At 42.3% G+C, this 10687-nt stretch overlaps 1 protein-coding gene across 1 annotated transcript; it reads left to right on the top strand.

Moving 5' to 3' along the window:
* The first annotated feature begins 106 nt into the window (after positions 1-106).
* On the top strand, positions 107-9925 carry atg4c (autophagy related 4C, cysteine peptidase). The gene is made up of 11 exons (XM_076727315.1): positions 107-290; positions 430-551; positions 1193-1276; positions 1896-2126; positions 3816-4155; positions 4629-4699; positions 5798-6000; positions 6260-6338; positions 7116-7192; positions 7684-7803; positions 8256-9925. Exons 2-11 carry the CDS (start codon positions 476-478, stop codon positions 8421-8423), a joined length of 1449 nt encoding a protein of 482 aa, XP_076583430.1. The 5' UTR covers positions 107-290; positions 430-475; the 3' UTR covers positions 8424-9925.
* Positions 9926-10687: the final 762 nt, after the last annotated feature.

Consider the following 10687-nt stretch of genomic DNA (forward strand, 5'->3'; position numbering starts at 1 on the left):
ATGGACTTAAACGCCGCCCGCTCGGGATACGTTTATCACTAAATCGAGCCTCTGGAGACCTACCCCCTCCTCCTCGCCTTAGCGCCAACGGAAATACCGCGAGATCACATGAGCTCGGCTCTTCGACTTCCTCCATGTAAACATTGGCGATCGCAGGACGGTGATAAGTTCCGCAGCCGGTTATGGGCCACTCACTAGGTTTTAAATTCTATCTCTTTAACACAATGTGACGTTGTAACTTTTGTACGGAGCTTCAAAGTGACAAACACATGTGTCGAAGAAGCTGTAAGGTAAAGACCCCGAAAGACCATTCAGTCTGTGATTTCACGTATTTCTGCATTGTGAAGTGATACTGCTCACTTTATATATATATATGTGTGTGTGTGTGTGTGTGTGTGTGTGTGTGTGTGTGTATACTCCGTGCTCCAGAGTGTATAGGCTGTGTGGGAATGGGTTCCATCCCATTCTGGTCCAAATGGAGAATAAAGGGAGCGACGAGGTGGAAAAATTGAAGACAAAGTTCTTGTCAGTGTGGCACAATGTGAAGTACAGTAAGTAATTTGCTTGAGGCTAGAGCACACACACACACACACACACACACACACACACACACTCACATACACACAAGCACACAACCACTCAAGCTTAGTCCTCCCTGTCCACTTTATTTCTAATGCTTTCATGCACCACCGCTGTGGTGGTTCGAGCTGTCCATGCAGTCCACAATCTTATTTTCTTAACTACATTTGAATGGGGTTAACTACACTGGAACATGTACACGTGAAATGCAGAGAGATCAGCAGCTACATGTACTGTACTGCATGCACAAGAGACTGCACAAACAGAAACAAGCATCAGAATTCAATGAGACAAGAACCTGCTGCTGTTGAGTCAGCCCTTAAAATAGTTGTTTGTCCACGCTGGCCGGTGTGCCACATCCTTTCAGCTCACTATGACTGAAGTTTCTGCTGTCTCTGTTTATTTGAAGACACAATTTTTCTCTACCGTCTTCACAGGAAGTAAACATAAACATAATACTGCAGTCTGCAGGAAACTTGGGAGTGACCTAGAACACTGCTTGATGTGTGTTTTAGAGTAGGTGCGCCCGTCAAATGAGTAAATAGAACGTCTGAGGTTGTTTTCTTTATCATCAACCAAACCGTGACGTTGCCTTTTTCATTGTGTATCTTAGGTTGGGCTCTGAAATCAAAGACCTCATTCAGTAGAAACTCCCCAGTGCTTCTCCTTGGAAAATGTTACCATTTTAAGGCTGAAGGTATGGTGTACACGCACATGCACAGACACTTACACTTACAATTCAAATACACACGGACTACATTCTCTGTTATGCACGTGAATAAATATCCAAAGGCTTGACTTATGTGCATATTCAGGTGTGCATATCCAGTAATACTGCAACAGCCATATGCAGTCTGGTGAGGGCATAAACACAAAGTGAAACAATTATGAAGCACAGAGCTCTGTTGATCATATTTAATTGCAGGGACCACAAATTATAATGACAAAGCAGTGCAGCACCAGTATTAACTTGTAGAAATTCAGGCCGTTAACCAGGAAGTTATTGTCGGACAAGCACTTCGCACGCTCTTAGGAGTAAGCATAACCACAAATACTTAGGTTGTAAAATAGTGGGAAAATATTTTACTTGTGTCACTGTGTTTTTGGTGCAGAAAATCAAATCATCCACTATGGACTTATCTGACTCGACATGAGACACAAGCTTATATATAAGGTCCAAAACAGAAACTGGAATCTTCAAACTAATAATGCTGTACGGGATTATCTTGAGCCAGTAGATTTATGATTTCCACAGAACGCAAGAGGACAAAAGTTCATCAGACGTGAGTCATTCACATGTCATGTACTTGCCTCAGATGACGACGGGCCTGAAGAAGCCTGCTGTGAGCCCTCCGATGGGGACTTCATCATGGGGAATGTGGAGGCTTTCCGGAAGGATTTTACATCCCGAGTGTGGCTCACCTACAGGGAGGAGTTTCCTCCCCTGCCCGGCTCCCCCCTGACCTCTGACTGCGGCTGGGGGTGCATGCTGAGAGCCGGTCAGATGATGCTGGCTCAGGCTCTTATTCTGCACTTCTTGGGCAGGGGTGAGTGGAATGATGGTACCACACCTGAGTTGCCATAAACCCCCCTTGCAGTGGTCCAACAAGATGTATGAAAAGCTTATACAATAAAATGATGTTCATTTTTAATGGGTTGTTTTAACATTTCAGGCCTTCAAAATTACTTATTTAGCAATTTAAGGGAAAATCACTTTGGTTAAACTGCTCAGGACTTCTAGGCATTTAAACCATCAACGAGGGGTCAAACACAGACATTTCTTTGTTTCACAGGCCAAAATGTTTGGGACCCCTGCACTAAAGGATAGAGAAGAGACCTTGTGGCTGAAGGGTCATTAATTTGAATTCTTGGTCTAGCCGGGAAATTGTGGTTGTGAAAAAGGACACAACTATATCTACGTTCTTATTAACAGCCACTGTAGAGGTGCCTTTGACCGGGAGGGGAGGCTGCCAGTAGAGCAGCTATTTCCCACATACTCATTTTTGGAAGTACTGTATATGAATGTAGAGATGGGCATTGAGACCACCAGCAAAAGTCTTATTTAATAGTAAAGAGATTTAACCAGCTGGTGCACCATAGTAGCTGAAGATGTGGGAAACATAAAGAAATTGCAGCTGTAAATTAGACTACAGATCATTTTCGAGTATGTCACACACTGTAGGTGATTTTGGAGCGCGCTGTAACTCTATCCTATGTTCAACTTCCTTATTTCATTTCACTTCAGTATCTTTTTTTCTAAGCAGGAAGGCAGGCTCGTGGCCAGCTTTGCGAGTTACCTCATTCCCATCCTAAAAGTGAAAGTTTAATTTAGTTGTTGCAAGGCATTTAAAATGAGTGAATTCCTCGTATCTTTGTCAGATCTACTGTCTCTGAAGTGTCCCACACTTTATGGGTCCACATAATGAGATGAGTGCCAGTTTAATGCAGTCATTTAGAAAACAATATTTAAAACTTGTTCTTCTGTCAAATCTAAAATATGTCACTAATGAAATATTTCTCTATAAAATGACTAATGGACACTTAAATATATTTATTGATCAATTTCACTTTGATTCACTTTTGGATCAAGGTCATTTTGTTAATGCCTCAGATTCTACTCTGGCCCATTTTATGGCTTGGGCCACTCCCTTTCTCTCCGCCATCAGCTCCCACCCTGTTTGTAAGGCTAAGGCACCGTTAAAGTGAAATACTGGTACACTCAAACTTATAATTGAACAGAATGACACCTATTCTGTTACTGAAGTGCACGATGTCCTGTCTGTTTAAGGCAAAACCGTTTAATTTCACAACTTCCAAAAGACTTTCTGTTCTCAGTGGTGACGCTATAAGTGGAACTTCGATGTGTTGAAAGATCAGGTTCATCCTCGTAGGTATCTGGTAAAATAGGTGATTACCTTATTTTCTATTACTAATATCAGGTTTTCAAAACCTATTAGCCTTTCATGCATAACAAGACCTTGATTTAATGTTTGAATTATTCATCTGTTTTCTGTTTTCTCACATCAGAGTTGTTTTCCAAGTAACATGTCCTGTAATCATTTTTAAATTTGTATCCATAGAAATTTTGGATATTGATCTCGCCTTATACAATCAGTCATTTAAGAAATCTACTTCCAAAGCTAATAACATTTGCATTCATAGGTGACAGTAAAACTGTTTTTGGTCTGTCTTGTTGAACGTAGTTGACGTTTGATTCGTGATTCATTCCTCCACAGACTGGACCTGGTCGGAGGCACTGGCTCTCCAGCCTTTAGACACAGAGACATGGACTACCACTGCAGCCAAGCGTCTGGTCGCCTCTCTGGAGGCTTCTCTGCAAGGCTCCCCCGGGACCTCCGATCATGGGTCACCACCTGCGCACCAAGCCCAGGCCCCGGGCTCTGCAGAGGAGGCAGATGCACATTTGAAAGAGATGTACCACCGCACTCTGGTGTCGTGGTTTGGGGACAGCCCCGCAGCTCAGTTAGGCCTCCACAGGCTGGTCCGCTTGGGCCTGACGATGGGAAAGCAGGCAGGGGACTGGTATGGGCCTGCAGTGGTGGCACACATCCTCAAGTAAGTCTAATTGTAGTTACTCTAAAATCCAACTTTTCAAACCTTGCGTGTCAAATATCACATGCACCATGACATAACAGTTCATTAGTCTTTAGGGCACAACAGTAATAATAACTTTTGGTAATTGCTTAAACATTTATATTCAAGAAGCTGTAAGCAACATATTAAAATTTTCAATATATTACATCGCTCAACTTGTATAAACAGCTTGCAGGTAAATAAAATAATGCATATGAACTAGCAGCGTCACCTCCAGCCCTTTGTCTTGTGTATCCATGACTGTGATTTGTTTGAGAAGATACTCATAAATCTCCTGCAGCATCTCACTCATTCAAATGTCTTTGAACAGATGCGCTGATCTGACATTAGTTAATTATTATTAAGTGGGTAAATTGCTGTTTTTAAGTCCATGATAATGAAGCTCTGCATGTAAACCTTTAAAAACCCTCACCCTCTCTGTCTCTCTCTCTTAGGAAAGCTGTCGAGGAGGCGATGGACCCTGGCTTGGCGGGTATAACTGCTTACGTCTCCCAGGACTGCACAGGTATGAAAGATGAGCCTGCTGTTGATAAAACAGGAAACTGGGCACGACACCCGAACTGACCGTTCTTTCTCCAACACCTCCCTGCTGCTGGGAGACCAGGGAGCTGCTTAGAATGGTGACAGGAGTCTCGCTGTGTCTGCTCCCCAACAAACACATCCACTACAACAATCTATAACGTCCCACTCCAACCTCTTCTTAACCCCAATAACTTGGGTTTTGATTCACGTTTGTCCTCTCGGTAGTCAGAGCAGAAGGACGGGAGTGAGAGCGAGTGTCTCGGTGTGTTAGGAGTTTGACTTTAGGGGCGCACAAAGAAAAAATGGGAGTTGATTTAACTTGTATCATCTGTACATAATATAATTTTCTGTGAACTGACATTCAATTAATCAAACATCAGTTAAAGAAAATAACCCCTGAACAATTTTGATAATCAATCATTAGTCTTTTAATTCATTACATTTCTGAAAATGTAAGCATTTGCTGCCTTTCGCTGTTTTATATCACTATAAATAGAATATCTTTTTGGGTGGTTGGTCAGACAAAACAAGCTATTTGGAGACGTTACCTTGGGCTCTGAGAAATTGTGATGGACATTTCAACTTGACAAACATCAGCATGGACAGAATTAACATGCATCTTGGGTATGGTAATTAGACTGTATTCAGACAGAGCAAAAACAGAATGAAACAGATTTTCAGATGGTTAGATCAAACCATAAGGACACAAGGCAAACAAAAGAAGCATATTTGCCAAAAATAACATTTGAAGAAAGTCGTGATTGGGAGAGAAGAGGGACGAGGTGTTTGCTGTTCATTTTAATGGACGAGCTGAAATATTTCATGATGAAATGACATTCATGATACCTGTAACAAACTCTTATTGGCATATGAATAAAATGTACATGAAGAGTATGTGGACAATTTGCAGACAATGGTGAGAAAGAAGACTGTAAAGACATCACCATCATACTTCAAAAACCAGGATATAAAAATACAGATCTTAAAGCCTGATGAACACACAGAATGAATAGATTGACAGATCAGATATGAACACAGACAGAAGACCCCCATCTGACCTTTGTGTTATTGACCTCCACAGTGTACAGTGCTGATGTCATCGATAGCCACAGGGCACCAAGAGCAGGGCAGACCTCTCCTGAGAGGTCAGCTGCCCCGCCCTCCCCACAGAGCCACCAACCAGTGTCTGCCTCCACCCCGTCGGACAGCCGAGCTGTCATCATCCTCATTCCTGTGCGGCTGGGAGGCGAGAAGACAAATCCTGACTATTTTAACTTTGCAAAGGTGAGACGGGCCTGTGCATCAGGGCTTCTTTGTAGAATTCTCTTTTAGTCACATAATTTGATCTTTTGGTGGTTGATCACATGGCTTTAGATGTACAGCCAAGGGGAAAGTGAGTTATTAAGTTGCTGTAAACAGGAAACGGTCACTGTGGAGAATGGGAAGTTTAAAATGTCTTTCTTCATGTGAGAAGCAAAGTGAAAGTATTCAGGCTCCCAGACAGACGTACTTTGTATTTTTCTGTCCCTCTCTGTGCATTCAGAGCATACTGAGTCTGGAGTACTGCATAGGCATCATCGGAGGGAAGCCCAAACAGGCCTGCTACTTCGTAGGATTTCAAGGTTAGTGTTAGCGTAATGCAAAACAGAGAAAGACACACACGGAGAGGTTGGTGTGAATAGCAGATGATTTTGCATAATATACCCTTCTTATGTGAAGAGACAAAGTAAGTTAATGTATTCCTGTTTGCGTGAGGAAAACGGAGAGGAGTGGAGATGGAAGCAAGTGAAGCAGGGCTTACTTTATTCCCTCTGACCCATCAAAGCCTCACCCATTTATCACAAGTAAACCTCCCAAGTTGTGAGCTGTAATTGATTTCCATAGGAGGCATGCATTAAATTTCATCCAGGCCCCAAAGTGAGCCACTCTTCATCACCTTCAGGAGCCAGGAGGAACCTTCAGTTGTACATCTTGGCAGTCAATATTTACGCATTTACATTTTACCAATTTGAAATACAGTGGTGGATGATGTCTAAATGACAAGCAATACATTCTCCCTGCCAAGGCGCCGCTCAGCGCAGCATTTATCATATGCAAATGGTCGAATATAATTGCGTGTTTGTAAAAGTAATTCCCCCACACAAAAATTAAATGACAACCTCTTTTTTTGTGGGTGTAAAGAATGTGCTTGTACAAACGCATCTGATTATGCAGAATTTAATCCACCCTGGTGGATATTAAAAAGCAACAACCTTCTGGGAGGCACATTTGACGCACACAAGCCTAACAGTAGGCCAAGCGGGTGACTTTGAGCTACTCTGCATAGAAATTGGAGAGAAGCGCGTTTTTGTAATAATCCGATGTTTTTGAATAACTTGTCTTTTGTTTTGTCCTTGCAGATGACAGCTTGATTTACATGGACCCTCATTACTGTCAGTCTTTTGTGGATGTCAGCACCAGCGATTTCCCTCTCCAGGTAATGTGAAATTACACAGACGAGCTGACTGGGGCTCCAGCAATGTGAATTTAATAGTTTCTGTTAGTACTTAAGGGTATGAATCTTAAAGCAGCCCTCGGACCAATTACTGAGTCTCTATCTGCTGATTTATTTGCTGCTCAGATGTGTGAAGCTGCCACTTAAGAGAAATACAGCAAATACCCGATCAGATGCTGCAAGCCTGAATATTTCAGGACCCATACATAAAAATCAGCACACGGCGCTGTGTAGCAACTTTGTTTTATGCTTTTGCATGCAGCGGTATACAATCTGACAACACATCAGAGTTGTAAATTTATGGATGCTGTGACAGCAGATAAATAGGATTTCATTCAGCAAATGATGCAGAATACATCTTATTCGCCGTTGATGCTGCTGTGGAGTGTATGGATGCCCCACAGTTGTTGTACGTTATCTGGCCTTTCAACTCGATGAACATTTTCTGATGTATTTTGTGTCTTTTTGTCTAGTCGTATCATTGCCCCTCACCAAAGAAGATGCCTTTCAGCAAGATGGACCCAAGCTGCACCATAGGTTTCTACTCCAGAAGTGTTCAAGACTATGAGAGAATCAGACAAGAGCTGTCAAAGGTACTGATTAATCCTGCCTTAACACAGGACTCCTAAAAATCACTTCACTGCCAGCATTTTACAATTACTGTTATTAGTATTATTAATTCTTATTTGTGCCCTGAAAATATGTGGGCAGTGGGATGGAAGTTGACCACTAGGTGGCACCATTTAGCCATGAATCTCACTGAGCTCTTACTCTCTCAAAGAAGTCAACATGTTGGGGGAGATATTATAAACCAGAGTCTTCCCTCCTTAAACCTACCATGCTTCTGATTAGAAGACTCTGTAGAAATTATATTAAAATTAATATACTGTAATTTCTCTGGTGGCAACATAACAGAGAACAAATAAGGCGCCAGACGATACCCCTCGTTAGGCTAAGTGATGAAATTCAAAGCAAACTGTTATGAAACATACAGTATGGTGTAACACCAGCACTCCTCTGAAACACTGCTCCGTTGTTGTTCCAGGTGCTGCAGCCGTCAGCGAAGGAGAAATACCCCGCGTTCACCTTCGTGCAAGGTCACGGCAGAGATTACGACCTGTCGGCCGCCCTGACCCCAGAGAAGAGAGAGTGGCCTTTCATCCGCGACCCGCGGAGGACGGTCACCACCGCCGGGGACTTTGTGCTGCTTTGACAGCGCTGTCTGAAAGCCTACTGACAGGGAACTACTTTTTTCAATGAATCCGACGGCTTGATAACCAAAGCCTCGTGTCGGAGCCTGTCGTGACAGTTAAGGGACTTTTTTAAACTGCAGCATTTCAGTTGATACATCCTGGAAACTTTGTCACAAAGCAATATTTTGGCCAAAACTGTTATTAACTGATTAGGTTTGTGTTTGTTGCTTAGCAGTGGGAGCATGTTAAACATGTTGTCAGGAAGCCCAGGAACTGATTTTTTGGTGCTCTGCTTAATTTAATGACCTAAAATTTTTATATATGCTCATCTAGAGAAGAGGAATATCTGGGGAAACACTATTCATTTTGCACCATTATTTGTCATTTCATGGAGTTTTTAGGAGATCTGGTGGGGTTTTTTTTTTGTTTTCTTGCACCTTACATCTTGTTGAAGAAGTCTCACAGGATTTTCTTCCAGTGATCATTAGGTCCAGTTCAGCACTCCAGCATCAACATGCTTTCAAGGCCAACAGTGTCAGAGCAGTAGGAACTATGACTACAGTGTAGGCCCACTTTACAAGCTTTTCACATACCTACAGTATTTAGAGTTTTCTGTGTGTGGTTAACATTGAGGATTGTTGTAAAAGCCTTAATTAATATGGGCCAAGGGCTCTCCGAAGCTTGATCCTTGTAAGGTTTCCAAACTTCTCTGCCAAAAACATTTCATCAGACTGAGACGGCGTTTCCACCCGTCTGAAACACCTCAACAACGGAGGCATGTGGGACACGTGCTCTGAAGGACAACTGCCAACATTAATTTTTTTTATTCCGTCAGGCTGGAGCTCATTTCGTTGTCTGAGCAGTAATATGATGGTGTTGTGTGATTTTAGGATTGTTTGCCTGCCTTAGTGAGTTTTTGGGTGGTGTTGATCTTGACTGGGTTATGCATCACAGCACTAGTGACCAGTGGTGACAGCAGTGTTTGTCAAAGGGATAATGTCATGTGCTACATCTCAGCAAGCACTATCAGTTATAAGTGACCCTTAACAACAGAATTCTTTACATGTGCTTTAGATTTTGTTCTAAAGTGAGTAAAACATTCAGTATAGAATTTATTCTACACAGAAGGAATTCAGGAAGACATACTGTGTTAACCCTCCGCATAAACATTATTTGTACATGCTGTGCGCAATTAACAGGGTTTTCTAACATTTTATGTTGTTTCTTACGATATTGCCTACTTGTTCACTTTTTTCTCCACGTTCTCTCCAACAGTGAGTGACTAAATGATCAATGGCTGTTCTTACGAAACACATTAAACAAACTAGGCGTGAAGAAGTGCACTAGAACACGTTAGGATACAAAACTTGATCATGCACCTTGATTTATTTATCTCTTCAAAAACACTGCAGTATTCAGAATCTTTCATGTGCACATGAGCGTACATTAACTTCCAAAGTGTATCTGGAAACGTGTTTTTAACACTACCAGGCAAAAAAGTTGAATAAAGTCAATATTTGAATTTCTTAAACGGTCTACTTCTTTTGGGTCCACTTGAAGAATTTGAAGCGACTCTGTTGGAACAAAAAAAGAAAAAAAAATTGTTTGCTTCATTTACAGTGCTAGATACAAACCTCAGTGGTGTGTTGAAATGTATTCAATCCCTTTCTCTCCCAGTCAAATGTAGTAGATTAAAACTAATCGTACGTGCTAACCATCTCTACAGCCCATTAACCAGGGACCGGAAAAAATGTGACCCAGTGACACTGGCGGCAGTTGTGTTCCTCTGTGGAGGAAAAGAAAATATCCTTGTGTGCAAAGCGCTGTTACCATGGATAATCTGTGTGTTGCCCCCTCAGTTTGAGCTATGCCGGACTGTTTTCCTGTACAATACAAATTCTTGTATTATGATGAGCCGTGCTTTTTAAAAGAGGGAACTGTCCCCTCTGTGAGGGAGCCAGGGCAGGGGTGAGGACGGACGGACAGAAAGGCAGAAGAATCCCTCGTCTGTTCTCCTCTTTACCATGGAGAAGCAATGGCAAAACACATAAAGGCATCATTTAGATCCCCTGTCTGCTCTGTGTTCGTCCATGTCTTTTTTTTTTTTCTTTCTTTTTTTTGTTGACGGCGGACCGGCTGTGTGGACAGAGCGGGAACACCAAGTATGCAGGAGCCAAGGCGCAGCGACATTCTCCAACTTTAGAAGAAGGGAAGGAAGGGTTGAATGGGAAGAAGGGAGGGGGGGGTCTTTGGCAGAGACATGAAAGAGCATTTGTGCTGGGGG

The sequence above is a fragment of the Chaetodon auriga genome, chromosome 3 (assembly GCF_051107435.1).
Source record: "Chaetodon auriga isolate fChaAug3 chromosome 3, fChaAug3.hap1, whole genome shotgun sequence".
In the NCBI taxonomy this organism is placed as follows: Eukaryota; Metazoa; Chordata; class Actinopteri; order Chaetodontiformes; family Chaetodontidae; genus Chaetodon; species Chaetodon auriga.

Excerpts from the sequence above, each read along its gene's own strand:
- atg4c (XM_076727315.1), top strand. The coding sequence starts at position 476 with ATGGAGAATAAAGGGAGCGACGAGGTGGAAAAATTGAAGACAAAGTTC. Across the intron at positions 6,001-6,259 it reads ACTATTTTAACTTTGCAAAG|AGCATACTGAGTCTGGAGTA; the intron begins GTGAGACGGGCC and ends CTGTGCATTCAG. Across the intron at positions 6,339-7,115 it reads CTACTTCGTAGGATTTCAAG|ATGACAGCTTGATTTACATG; the intron begins GTTAGTGTTAGC and ends TTGTCCTTGCAG.